The sequence below is a fragment of the Balaenoptera acutorostrata genome, chromosome 21, assembly GCF_949987535.1.
Source record: "Balaenoptera acutorostrata chromosome 21, mBalAcu1.1, whole genome shotgun sequence".
NCBI classification, from domain to species: Eukaryota; Metazoa; Chordata; class Mammalia; order Artiodactyla; family Balaenopteridae; genus Balaenoptera; species Balaenoptera acutorostrata.
Genome location: NC_080084.1, coordinates 4,173,002 through 4,187,216, shown reverse-complemented (window position 1 = coordinate 4,187,216; position 14,215 = coordinate 4,173,002). Strand labels below are relative to the sequence as shown.

The 14,215-nt window shown below is 52.3% G+C and overlaps 1 protein-coding gene across 15 annotated transcripts in view; it reads right to left on the bottom strand.

The window, feature by feature from the left end:
• Positions 1-14,215, bottom strand: part of CSGALNACT1 (chondroitin sulfate N-acetylgalactosaminyltransferase 1) — a 343,992-nt gene that overhangs the window by 74,945 nt on the left and 254,832 nt on the right. For all 15 annotated transcript variants that reach the window (XM_057537121.1, XM_057537122.1, XM_007178985.2 and 12 more), the window contains one exon: positions 8,087-8,961. In XM_057537121.1, coding sequence (XP_057393104.1) covers positions 8,087-8,678 — 592 coding nt within the window. In that variant the 5' untranslated portion in view covers positions 8,679-8,961. The remainder of the gene's footprint in view (positions 1-8,086; positions 8,962-14,215) is intronic.

Here is a 14,215-nt window from a genome sequence, read left to right as displayed (position 1 = left end):
GCTGCTTCCCAGGGGAGACAGAGCCGTACCAGCGCTGCTTCCCAGGGGAGACAGAGCCGTACCAGCGCTGCTTCCCAGGGGAGACAGAGCCGTACCAGCGCTGCTTCCCAGGGGAGACAGTGCCGTACCAGCGCTGCTTCCCAGGGGAGACAGAGCCGTACCAGCGCTGCTTCCCAGGGGAGACAGAGCCGTACCAGCGCTGCTTCCCAGGGCGGACGCCCGCACCCGTGCAGAACGCTGACAGCGGGGAAGCTGGGGAGAGGCAGGCGGGAACCCTGCGCTGTTCCTGCAACTCTTCTGTAATTCCAAAATGACTGCAAAATACAGCGTTTTTGTAAAGTGGTTTTGGTGTCAGGTACTCTGTTGAGAATGTACTAGTAACACCCAGGGCAGAAAAGGAAGATAGCTTTCTAAAGACGTCCTCTCCACTCATCCCCAACCTCTGGCATTTATGTCCTTGCGTTTAGAGTTTAAATCTGATTTGTGATGGGTCCCAGGAACCCAAGTACTCTTTACGGTATTGTTTCGATGGAAAATATCCTCCTATCAAACAGCTAATTTACAATGGAAATTGAAGAGCAGAGGTGAGAACCGTGTACCTTGGGTTTTCTGTAAACTTTCTTCCATGAGGTTCGAGCCGTCTCTCTTATACACGCGGACCGGGCAGGGTGTACTCAGAGACAGGAGCTGAATGGGCCGCGGGTCTGGTGCCCCAGGCCCACGCTGCTCACCCGGCACATGAAGTGGGAGGCTGGGCCCCCCAGGGCCAGCGGGGTCGGGGGGGACCTCGGGGGAGTCAGACTCTGGCCAGGTGAGGCTCCCGAATGGGAACCACCACCGTGAGGGCTGTGCAGCCACTGAACAGGGAAAGCACCGTGCACCCATCGCTGCTGCTGGACGTGGTGAGGAAGATGGGCTGAGTCTGATAAACCAAGAGTGACAGAGGGAAAATGGTCTGCGAGCTCATCCCATGGCCTCGGGAAGACGACAGGGAACTTCTGGCTGGAAGAACCTGAAGACTGCAGAGGGGACGGTCTTACAGAGGGCAGGGCCTTGGGTGCAGAGGACGGCGCACGGGAGGAGGAGGGTCAGGGCGGGCAGGAGAGCTGGGCACTGGGCGAGGGGGGAACGGGCAGGAGGAGCAGTGGAAGCAGAGCCGGCAGGCGAGCTGGGATCAGAAGGCGGGCAGAGCCCCCCAGGACTGCCCGCACCGTGGGCTTCCATCAAATCCAGAGCTCACATATAGTGTGTATGTTGGAGAAGAAAACAGGACCGTAAGCCCTGTCTCTTCCCTTAGCACCGGACACGCCCGCCACCCGGCTCCCTGACAGGCCCCGACGGGCTCTTCTGCACTCCATCTTCCCTCCTGACTCGTCAGCTCCCGCCCCTCCTCCACACTGCTGTAGGAGTCTCAGAAGAAACGCACCCCGATCAGTTTAAGTAAAGCGTTTCATGCTGAAGGCGCCCAGCCCCGCACGACCCCCTCCCCTTAAGTGAATGATGCAGCCCCCCCCCGTGCCTCTGTCTGCCTGTCTCCCCCAGGAGCTCATGATCTTCCTTCTCTTCCTTTAAAAACTTCTTCCCGAGAACATTTACACAGCTCACCCGGGTAGGACCTCTCCCAACGGTCTGCACCCCTTGGATGTTCCTTTAGGTTTCCCCCATACCATCCGGGACCAGAGAAGCGTGTGGACAGGTCAGAGACCCTCAGAGGTCCGAGGTGGCATGGCCAGGAGCTACGATCTAAAGGTCTGGAATCTGGGCCCATCACTTGCCAGCTGAGTGGCCTGGAGGCTGTTACTTAACCTCCGAGTTCCAGACTCACCCTGACAAAACGGAGATAAAATGAATCCAGGGTGCTGGAGGAAGAGGGAATGAGATGAACCAGTGCTGGTGAGACGTCAGGACAGGGCCTGGTGCACAGACGCAAGACCAGCTACGATAAACCACGGGGTCCCCATCTCCGACCACAGGACCTCCAAGATGCCACGGCTGCTTGAGCATCTGAGAACCACAGCAAGTGGGAGGAGGCGGGGGTGGGCTGAGCGGGACTCAGGAGCAGAGCTCACTACCCACCGCCCCCCAAACGAGGGCCCGTCTGACTACAGATCCAGGCGATCCTGTGAGCTAAACCCCTCGGCCCAGCCCTCAGGGTCCTCGTGTCCAACATTCCCAGTGACTCTCGGGTCCCACCTGCTGGCTGGGCTGGTCTCCCCCTAACCCCACCCTGGTCCTACTCCCCAGTCAGTCGGCTCTCTGGCCCCTGCCCTCTGCTGCCATCTGTTCCCCTCTCGCTCGCCCCTCCCCGTAACCCCGTCTCCCCTTCGAGCCTGGCTCAGGTCCCACCTGCTCTGAGGTCTCTCCCGAGCCCCAGGGGCCTTCAGGCACCGATTCTGACACCCTCGGACCAACGGCCACTTCCTGCCACTGAACCTCGGTCACTGAGAGCTTTGTCTCCCCACGTGGGGAACTGGGTCCTTCAGGCCAGAGACCTGGCTTCATCCTCCTTCCCCCGCCCCTCAGGCCACTGTGGACGTTCTGCCCACAGAGCAGGTGTCCCGCCCACGCACGTCGATTAAGCCTGGGCACCGGGCCTTATCCACGACCCCGCAGAGGACAAACTCGGGGTCTGGCTAAAAAACTATGGCGCCTTTCCGCAAACACCAGCTCTTCCCCAACGTGGCTGACAGACTGGGCCCGCTGGGCCGCACCCCTTGCCCGCCGTCTCCCCCCCGCACCTCCCACGGAGCCCGAGGCCCCGGTCCAGGCCTCCGCCCATCGTGCCTCCGCTCAGCACTCCCGCTAACGCAGCCACGTTCCTCCGTCCTGGACGTTCCCACAGCATCCCAAGCTCCCTCTTACAGCACATCCCTAGCAGGAAACGCGAGGCAGGAAGAACAGTGACACTTCAATTTAAGAAAAATCCCCTGGGAACGAAAGTGCTTCGAATGAGTCCAATAAAAATACTAACAACATAGTTATCGTAAAACAAAGTTAAGACTTGCCGGTTTCTGCAGTCTTGCCAGAAAGTACTCCACACGCACAGGATGGGTGTCAAACCAAGGTCGCGCCTGTCCCGGTCCGCCGCGGGTCCACAGAGCTGGCCTCAGCGATGGTGTTGGGCTGCACAGTGTCCTAGTTCCGTCTCCCCTCCTCACCCTCCCTCCTGGCTTCTCTATTCGGCGGTAGGACTGGCTGCCCAGTTTGCAGGGACCAGAGCAAAATGAAAAGGTAGGGTCCCTTGTTCACAACTTACTAAGAATTTCAAAATATTCTGAGACAGCAGAGCACCTACCCTGGCAGGAGGCTCATCCACTCCCCAGAAGGGGGGCTAGGGTCCCGCCCCCACAGAAGTGCAAGGCCGCTACCCTCCTTCTCGCCGTCCCCCCAGGAAGAATCCCTCTATAGTGTAGCCTCAAAACATTTATTGGCATTTAAGCCTCTTATCTCTGATTTCAGAATAAAAAGCATTTCTCCCTCTTTAGGAACGTAAAGCATCAGCAAACACATGAGGAGACCTCAGGGAGGAAGCAGACAGAGGGAACGGGGTGAGGTGACAGAGGAACCTAACACCACGCAGGCCTGACGGGAACTCGACAGTAAACACGCATGGTCCTTCCGTGCACGTGACGTGAGGACGGGTGGGAAGGGCTGTCCTGGGTTCTACGGCCTTCGCCTCCCTGGAGATGCTGAGAACTGGGGCCCTGCTCAGGACCTGAAGCCCTATGTCCTGCCCACAGCAACCTCCCCACCTCCCCGCAACACCTGCTCTTCCCGCCACACCCCGTCCACTGCGCAGAATCCTTGCTCTCCCTTATTTCTGCACCAAGATCCCCAAGCGCCCCCAAATGCCCGGCAATGCACCTGAACGCCTGTCTTACCTTCCCTCCCCAAGTCACAAAGGAGCATCTCCCTGAAACGCACGCCAAGCATCACGGCCCCGAGCACCAGGCTCTCCAAGCGCCTGGCCCTGGGACTGGACTCAGCTTGTCTAGAAAAGCTTAGCAACATGGTCACGTGGCATCCTTGGAGGTTATGCAGAGGCACCAACAATGGACCTAAAAATCTCCGGGCCCTCACTCGGTGCCTCGGCTGCCCAGGCAGCACGCGGTTTTGGCTGTGGAGCACAGGAGATGGGAGCTTACTGGGCAGGCGCTGGTCACTAAGGTTTTAGAGCTATTCCCGTATCTCCTTGTTTTAAAACGCGTCCCAGGGTGCCATCAAAACCTTCACTTTCTTGTGGCTCGTGGCTTGACTCCATCTCATCCTAAAATCAAGTCTTCTGGCGTCTGAGCCACTCTTGCCACCACTAACCCTGCGAAAGCTCGAGGAGGGGAGGTGCCCAGGCCGGTACAGAACCACCCCATGGAGACTGCAGACACAGCACCTCACACAGGACTCACGGTGTTGGGTGTTCGGGTTGTAAAAGGGGAATAATTCGGGAGGCTAAATCGTTTTATGGAATGATGTCGAATGTAGGCCCCGGAGCTCTATTTAAATATGCCATCAAAGCCAAAAACTGTGCCACTCAGACTTAAACAGGAGTCTGTGTATCCCACACAGGAGTCATGAACCACAAACACAAAGCGAGGTTTTCTGTTCACTTGAGGAGATAAACAGTTAGGTTTCCGAAAGCACAGGATCTGATCATGCTTTTCTACTTTATCTTCTTTTCCCAGACGGTTGTACAAAAAAATCATGTTATTATATGAGAATCCAATGCAAGAATCAGTGCCAGTGAAACATCTGGTGAAGCGAAACTGGGGCAAATGTTGTTCCCTCTATGTTGCAGAGATAGATAATAATTCAATCAACATGGATAATAAATTAGATGGTCATCAATAGGCATTCGCCCTCTGCAGGCTTCACAGAACTGTAGGAAGTGGCCATGGTCAGAGCAGGCCTTACAGATCACCTGTCTGAATCCCTCCTTCCACAGAGCAGAATCCCAAGGGGTGGGGCATGTCCTGTCACCCAGCAGAGGGGGGGCAGGGTACCCCTCAGGGACGGTTCCTCGGCAAAGCCAAGAAGAAGAAAGCCAAAGCGGTGCTTTGTATTTTGCAGAAGGCTGGGCTGGGTGGGCCTTGGGGGACGTGAAAGTCAACCTCTTCTTGAAGGATGAGGAGACCCAGCCGCCAGGAGGTGAGGGGTCTGGGTCAGAGTCACACAGACCCTGCTGTGTCATCACGCCTCCTGCCCCACGGCTGGCTTTAAGTCTACTCAACTGTTATCATCCAGACGCATTCCACAGGGTTTTATTATTATTCGTTTAAGCACAAAGAACCCCCATCCTTATCACACTAGTTCAGGGTTCAGTGAATCCGTGGCCCTCGTGTAGAGCTCTCTGAGGGTGTGGAACCCAGGTTTGCCCGTGGACTTCCACTCAACTGCCCCAACGTTTAGACTACTGACACCCAAACACAGAATAGTCTCTCCAAGGTTATGCTTAAAAACCCAAATACGTTATGTTAAAGATACACTTCATCCTTACAGGGTCCCTTTGCTTGTTCTCATGCATTATAGAACACAGATTTCAAATCAGACCCTTTCCGTTCCCTTCGTTCTCCTTAACTAGGTGTAGGTCAAAGAATCGTGAGCCAGGATTGCAAAGGTCTTCAAATGTAATTCAGTCCAACCACCTCTCTGATGCTAGAATCATGAATTACCACCTCCTGGCCATCCAGCTGATGACAGAATCCTCCCAGTGATGGGAATCCCACTTTGTTCCGAAACGTCACTGTTTGACAGTTACTCCTTATGCTGAATTTAACTCTGCCTTCCTGCAGCTCCCTGACTAGTGAAGTCTTTCATGATGCCCCAGTTCCTGGGAATATAAAAGATGCCCTCCACCATCTTTTGTGATAAGAATGAAAAAGTGAGATCAACTGTGTATGACAGTCAAATATGTAGAAACATATTTAAAGTGTTTGTGTCTATTTACTCATCATATGAAAATAGCTGACGAGACTTTCCCCAAATTTGGAAGGTGTGTGTGGACTGATCTGCCTTCACACACAGGCTGTGTTAAGCCCCACGGGGCAGCATGACAAGAGGGTTTCTGACAGAAAGTCAGACGTACCACAGAGCACCTCAGCTCAGGGACAAGAGGCCCGAGTCACTGAGAACCACAGGCCTTGCACTTTAGATCCTGTACACAGAAAAGCAGACGGGGATTTCAAACATGAATGCAGATTAAAAATCACTGATTTGTCATCAAGTTCTTTTGAAAGTGCTTTGTGTGAGGGCAGCTCTGGCAGCGTACTCCACAACCAAGGTTTCCTTTTTAAGGATGTTTAATGATTTTCCCTGGGGGTCAGCTAGGCAAGTAATAGTTGTGGAAATGTTTGATAAACTCTAAAGCACTATAAAATGGGATGCTACACCCTCATGATACTTTAAACGCTTACTGAGTGCTTACCTTGTGTTTATACTTGCTAGCTCCCCAGTGCACTAGGCACTTTTAATACTTCATATAAATGCGTAAAATCCTGACACCAGTGGGCAAAAAACTGTCACTTGCCATCCGCCTCTACAAGGATGAAGTCACTAGCCACGGCAGCCGCTGACCTTCAACTCACCCTGAAAGGAGTTCAGGGTGGAGATCAGGAATGAGGTACTCTGTGCTCTGGGAAACACTGGCAGAACAGGCCTTCAGATAGAGATTTTCAGGAGATTTTATGAGCCAAATTTCTTGCATCTTCTCATATCTAGAAAAGCACTAAAATCATGAATGGTGACATCTGCTCCTAGTGATCACCTTCAGCCAAAACGTGTGCTTCACTGCATGGACCCCCTTCACCAAAGCCACACAGATGCTGACCTCCACCCCACCTCTTCAGAGCAGTTCCTCAGAGCTGTCTGAGATGCTGTCCCGGGCTATCGTCCTCATTTTGTCCCCAAATAAAATTTAACTCACTACTCTCACACTGTGCTTTTTTTTTTTTTTTCAGTCGACAGACCAAAAGCTTGATCTTGCGAAAGATTTCTTTACCTAGCTCTAGGTATATGAAAAATGATAATATACCAAAATTGCATTAATTTACAGTTCACATGTAAAGGGGAAAAACCCATAAGACAGGAAAGCGTCCAGAGAGAACAGGCATCAGAGGCAGAGGGAGGGTTTCTGGTAGGACTAAAGAGGGTCTGTCTTGCCTACAGGTTGATGAGATGGTCGTTACAGAACCCAAGTAGGGAGCAGGGTAAGGTGGGCAAGCCATGTGTCTGGGAAGTATCTCCTTTCCGGAAATAGGAGGAAGAGCCGGATGCCCTCGAAGGCAGTTCCTCTTCCAAATTATTAGTTGATTTTTGAATCAGTAACAACGGAAAAATTGGTAAGAAGATTCTTCCAAGAAACTCCAAGACAAGGCTGCTTTCTTCTAAAATTGACACAAACACAATTAACACTAGGTTGTTCTGTGCCCATGAAGAAAGGTGGGGCATTCACCCTCCTAGTTTCCAGGTGCTCTGACCACCTCTACAATATGACCTAGTGGTTAAGGACGTGGACTCTGGAATCAGACTTCTGGATTCAAATCCCAGCTCCGTCACTTGCTAACAGAGCCCCCTTAGGTGATTTACTTACTTAATCTGAGCCTCCATTCCCTCACCCCGCAAAAGGGGTCACTGCAAGCGTAAAGCTCCCAGAACAGAGCTGGGCGGACGTAAGTGCTACACGTGCATGTTCGCTACTACTGTCCTGTCCAGGGCCTGATGACAGGGCCCGGTCTCTAGAAGTGCCTGGGAGAAGGCATAAAACGAAAACTGCCTATCACACTCTATTTGGGTTTCGGTATTTCATGTTTATATTTTGTTTTCTTTCTTTTTTATTGAGAGCAAGAAGTTCCACCTTCTTCTGCCAAGAAACAACGAACCTGTCCACTCAGTGACTGTGGTTTCCACGAGGAAGTGAGTGGAAGCAGGTATTTCTGAAAAATACAAAAAGCCAAGCCTTGCCTTCAGTCGCTCCTACAGAGCTGCCTACGCGCCATCCCCAAAGCCACCGCCAGCCTCCGCAGCCGGGCTCTGCCTGGGCCCAGACCCGGGGGCCCCTCCGACCACTTTCCACCCCCTTCGCAAGCGGGCCAACCTTCGATGAAGTCCGAGGCCGCGTAAGGACGCTGGTCGGGGCCGCTCTCGGCCGGGCTGTTCAGGGCGTCCACGGCCAGCTGGATGACCTCCACCAGCTCATCCCGCTTGTCCTTGCGCACGGGCTTCTCCTCGGGGTGGCGGGTCAGGCCCGTCTCCAGCTGGTACACTTTGTGCAGGGTGAAGCTGTCAAAGGGCACAGCGGCGTACTCGGTGGCCTGCTTGACGCCGCTGTGCACCTCTGCCCTGTCCACCTGGGAGCGCAGGAAGGCCAGCAGGTCGGCCTGGGCCCTCCCGGGGGCCAGATGCTGCGCGGTCCTGAGCTGCTCGCTCCTCTCCTGCAGCTCCTCCTGGAGCCGCGCAATCTGCCTCTTGAGGCTGCTGATGTCGTCGCGGTGATGTTCCTCCCGCTGCTGCATCGCTGCCTGGTACCCGTCCTTCCCCGTGGGGCCGCTGGCCCTGGGCAGCCCCAGCTGCTCGTCGTCGCCCCTTGGCGTGCAGGCCAGCATGTAGAGGACAGACACGACGCAGCAGAGGAGCACAAGCAAGACCACCACCCGGGAGACCCACGCGAGCAGCCCCCGGCGCACCATCCTCGCTCAGGGATCAGCCACGCGTCCAGCAGCCGCGGCGTTCATCCCAGACCACCCGGCCCACGAGGGGCGTCCCTGGACTAGATCACGGGGAGCACACGTCCGGGGGTCCCCGAGCTGCTCTCATCCATTTCGGTCTACACCGCGTCTTGTTCCCGGGAGTCCACCACCAAGGGCAGCAGTTTCCTGACTTCTAAAGGATGAACTTCCAGGCAGAGGCCGCGAGTCAGGGGAACCGTCCAAGTTGTCACGCTCATTCCCATCATAGCCTTCCAGAGGGAACCTGGGGAGACCAATGACAATAACGCTTAGGACAGTAACCCCCGTGTGTTCACCACGGCGATCGATAATCAATATTCAATGGAGTTTACGGAAAATGCTTACAACAGGTGATTAAATATTGCTCGGTGTTTCTAAATCAGAATGCAAATATGCATCTGCAGAGTAGCGTACACAAAGAACAAAGGATGCAGAAAAAAGACAGGAAGAAAACATGGCAAAATGTGAATTCTCTCTGGGTGGAAGGATTAATGGTGATTTTTCTGCTTCTCTGTAATTTTCTCTATCTTGCAAATCGTCCACAATGGCACATATTATTTTCATGGGTAAAAGGGAAAAAGCAAAACTTGAGTGACAATGAAATTGCAGAGCAGGGCCTTCCCGGCACCGGTAGATGCAAACAGTGAGCATCCCGGGCTCCTGAGGGCACCCAAGCAGGGTAGGCCTGCAAGCTGGCTCAGGGTGGCCCTCATACTTTCTGGTGAGGAGGTGAGGAAGCACCTGGAGGCCCAAATGTGCAAATGCTAAGTGCGGGTGGTAACATTCGGAATGCGTCGGGACAGTTCTTCCAGGACAGGGGATGATGAGTTTACCACAGAAAGGGATGGAGCCGGGAGAAGCAGACCAGAAATACTGCTTTGTCAGGACTCAAACCCAGGACGCCTCTGCTCAACCTCTGGGAGCAATTCCGGGTCCTGGCGGCTCATCAGGAACACCCAGCCAGACCACAGGGCCTTTCATCCAACTCCACCCCCCCCCCAAACAAATGAGGAGCCACCTGGCTCTCACCCGCTGTCCCCTCCCCCCGGGAAGCCCCTCCCTCCTCCACCCAGCACTCCTTCCTCAGTGCCCTCCCTTCCTTCATCCCCTTTCCTCAGCTCCCCTGCCCATCTGAGCCGGAAAAAAAGAATGATAAATGGATCAAATAAGATTTCTTGTTGTAGGGAGATTTTAATAAAATTTTCCTAGATGCATCTTTTTATATCACTTCTCTTAAACAACCTCCCTGAGGGTACTATGTCCTGGCCATTGTATAAAAATTCAACATTAAAAAAATCCCCATGAAAACTAAATTACCTTTTTTTTTTTAAGGTTTTTTGTTTGTTCTGGGGGTTTTTTTGGCTGCGCCTTGCAGCTTGTGGGATCTTAGTTCCCCAACCAGGGATTGAACCCAGGCCTCGGAAGTGACAGCACAGAGTCCTAACCACTGGCCCACCAGGGAATTCCCTAAATTACATTTTACAGTCTTCACCCGACCTAGAAATCCAGATTCTCACCTCATTTACTGGTGGGCTGTCCCCTTTACTGACTGGCAGGACTCCAGTCAATTAGCAACTTCAGGACCCCTGGGAGTAGGGAGAGATGATCCCTCTGGCATCCTCCCTACGCTGAAAATACCGTAAACAGGAAGGCTCACTGGCGGTCTGAGCAGTCACCTACCGTGTCCTATGGCCACACTCTCGAGTTCCTCTCCTATTTCCCTGGTGATGTACCTCTTACATATATCATTATGCTATCAGAATAGTTTATTTCCCAATTTTCCTTTAAAATTCAACACATAACATTCTCTCCAATATTTCCCTTGGCCTGAGGATTCTCTCTCCTATAATTTAGCACAATACACAGTTATTAGTGCTGAGTTTAAAGTGTACGTTCAGCCGTGGAAGCCTTTTCTGTCTGATGAAAATCTCAGGCTTTGTATAATTACTATAATTCTGTGATTTAAAACATCTCAGCTTTGGTATTCAGGCACCTTGCTGTTTTTAATGAAATCTCTCCGATGAACTCATTATATCCAAGTATTAAATTACCAGTGAAGACATGTTATCACGTTATGCGGCTACTTTAAAGACTTTCACTTTAAATGGACTGTCATTAAAGACAAAATAAGCAAACCAAATAACAAAAATGGAAGGTTCAACACCATTTGTTGTACTGTGGAAACAAAGTATGCAATCTAACATATTTTTAACGGAATAATGGTTACGTTTGCATAATACATTGAAATCACGTTGGTTAACCAAAGCAATGTATTAAAACAATGGCTAAAGAAATTTAAAACTGTACAACAATTATTCTGTTCCATAAGTCTCTTGAAAGTCTAGTCTGGCTTTTGAAATTCACTAGTATAAATTTCAAAGTTATTTGGTATTCCATTCTTCTGGATGTAAAAGGAGAAGAAAACAGATCTAGAAAGAAATGACTTTTTAAAAGCAATAAAAGCCGTAAAAATTACTTCCAAAGGAGCAGTGATGGATTTCTCCTTTTAAATGTCAAGAGCAGATGTCAAAAACAAAATTCTGCATCTTTTAACACACACTGTTTTTTGGATGTTTCTAGCAATCTAACCTGTAATCATAATAGTGACACCTGGCCACACGTTTGTCTGCTAGAGTCAGGAGGCTCACCCTTCGCACTCTTGCTTCTGTGGAGACATCGGGTTTTTCAACTGCAGCAAAGATGTGACCTTCCCAGCTCTACCACACACAGGAAAGAACGGCCTCGATGAGATGTAACCCTGACCCAACGTACAGCCAAACCGCAAAGGTACAACCTCTCCCGCTCTCTGCAGAGATGCTGGGAGAATTAAAGAGTTAACTTTTATAATGTGTTTACAGCTGCAGATGGAGAACACCATGTAATTACCAAGCACCATTACAAGTTACAGATGACAGTGAAAATACAGCTGTACCATCCCAGCAGCATTGTGTTACTATTTTAAAAACTTAGAAAAGGCACCCAGATTTCAGAGGAGCTCCGTCTTTGGGGTGGCGGGAGCGCGAGATATAGCCCTGTCAGTAACCCACGTTAGGAAGTGTGGGTGAAGGGAGGTGTGTGCTCCTATTTTTTAACCACAGAAAATCCCTCGTGCTCGTCGGGTGTCTTGCCACCTACACTTTAAACGTCCATCCTTCTCAAGCGCTTTCCCCAGTGCTTTCCTGCCTCTTGCCAAATCCCCGAGGATGTTCTGTGATGCACCTTGTCCAAAACACTGAACTTACTGATTAGACTGAAGAGACATCCGAGCCCAGCGGTTTTGCTGCCATTCTTACAACCTGTCTGGGCAACAAAACGGCGGGCGGAGGCTCCTCCACGGTCCTCTGTGAAGGGAAAAAGCGCTGCAGAGCAACGCTCGCCAGATGCCCCAGCGTGAGCCACCCGAACGCAGCGCTACTCCCCAAACTCTCCGGCTGGACAAGGGATCTAAGGACAGACTGAATAGCCCTAAGAGCTCTGCCCTGGGGTATACGGGTAGGGGGCTGCATAAGGAATTTCTTTCTGAACATTTAAGGCAGAGAGTCTGAAAGAAGCAGGAGGCCCTAGGCCAAGGGGTCCAGCAATGGGTGGGTTTCTCAGACTCCAGGTGCAAAAGCTGTCCGGCAGCCCTGACATCCTGTCCAGTCCAGCAAGCATCCTGGGCAGCCTCGCATCGCCACATAACACAGCGACGGCCCAACCACAGGACGGAAGCACAGTCCATGCCATCCGGGATACCGTCATTATTCATCCTTGCGGTTACTGAGCACCTATTGTTATTATACACTGATAAGAAGTTACAGGAGATGAAAAGCGAACCTAGCACAAATTCCATCAGCAAGTTCATGAGCTTGTAGAGGCATTAAGCCCTTTGCAAATAACTATAACATGAGCCCCCAGCAGGCGAATGCCATTAGAACAAATACAAAGCGTTAATGCCATGCTCCCACCTACCAAATGTATGGGGGCGGGGCTGTGTGTGTGCGGGGATTGAGAAGATAAGTATAAATAAATAAATTTCCAAATGAGAAAAGCTTAAAGTAAATGTTAGGAATCAACAACATTCGTTAAAATAAGATAGGCAAGTGGCCAAAGGTACTGTTTATCATTTCGTCTTAAGAGTGGAAACTCTTCGAGAGTGAGACTAAGACAGGTCTAAGTTTGGTCCAGAGTCTGACACTCAACCAAAATGGGGACAGTGGAAATTAGAACTTCCACAGCTCGGACAGAGGAACCATTAGGACGGGTGTACTCATTTTACTCTGTAGACCCCAGGTCACGAGGGCTGGGTACTGTGACAGAATGTCCACGAGAGGCTCATAAATCACGAGGCCCGCAGGACATGCCCGGCTGTGAGATGCTGTCGAGGCAGCAGCAGGCGGAAAGGACGGTGGCTTTGTGGCGAGACCAGGTCGGGCGGCACTACACACCACAATGACAGGCCTTGTGAGTGATAAAGGAGACCATTCAGGGAGCGGCAATAAATTCCACGGGACAGCCCGACCCTGTGCACACACACAGCCAAAAGGGATGGTGGGGAAGAAAACCAGCAGTGTGTCCTGGGCCGGGAAGTGGCGGGCCAGGGCCCCGAGGCCGCCGTGTGCATCGGTTCCTCCTGCGCACAGACAATCAGCTCTTTGATGGCAGGGGCACAGCTAACCTTCAGCGGCAGGATTAGCTGTACTAACAGAACATCAATCGAGGTCCTGTCTCCTGGGTAAACACACCATCCTGAATGTGTGTGGAGAAGGCAACCTGCAAAGATTCTAATTCAGAGATGTTCTCGGAAACGTATATAAAGTAACTCTGTACACTTCACCCGGCCTCAGCGCTGCATTTAGAATCCCCTCCACCTCCGTCTGGCCCCCAGGACGGCCTCTGTGTCCCTGCCTTCCCACCATGGTGCCTACCTCCCCCCATCAGCCCGGGGCCACACGGCCGGAGTGGGCGGATTCTGCAGAATCCAGCAGAACACGGACCAAAGCCACCACAAGAGCCGAAGACCCCCCAGCCCCGAGGCCCTGCTCACTGCCTCCTGTTCACAGATTCCCCCTAACTGTTCTCCATCTGGTCTCTTAAGAGAGACGAGCTTCTACACACAACCCCTGCAGCGGCGTTGCAGGGTCCACAGCAGCCTGGCTCTTGTGCACACCTCTACTTCGGGGCAAGACGCTGCAGAGAAGTTAAAGCAGCCTGAAGATGAGCATAATCTCCCCAAACCACACCCCCGGGGGGCTTCGGAGCAGGGCTCCTCAGGCGTGGCAGACCTTTCCGGAACGCGGGCGTCTCTGCTCCACTGGAGCTTGAGTCGGCGTCCATCACGGGCCAAGTGCTTTATCCTCGGGGTGCTTCTGACGGCAGCTGGGGAGCGGAGGGAAGCCCCGTGTCACTGTCCACACAGGACTAGGTATGGGCCAGCGGGGGGGCACGGGCCTCCACACGCCATCACAGCATCAACGTGGCTGAGAAGCGTCCCGCAGACCGCATCCACCCTGACACCA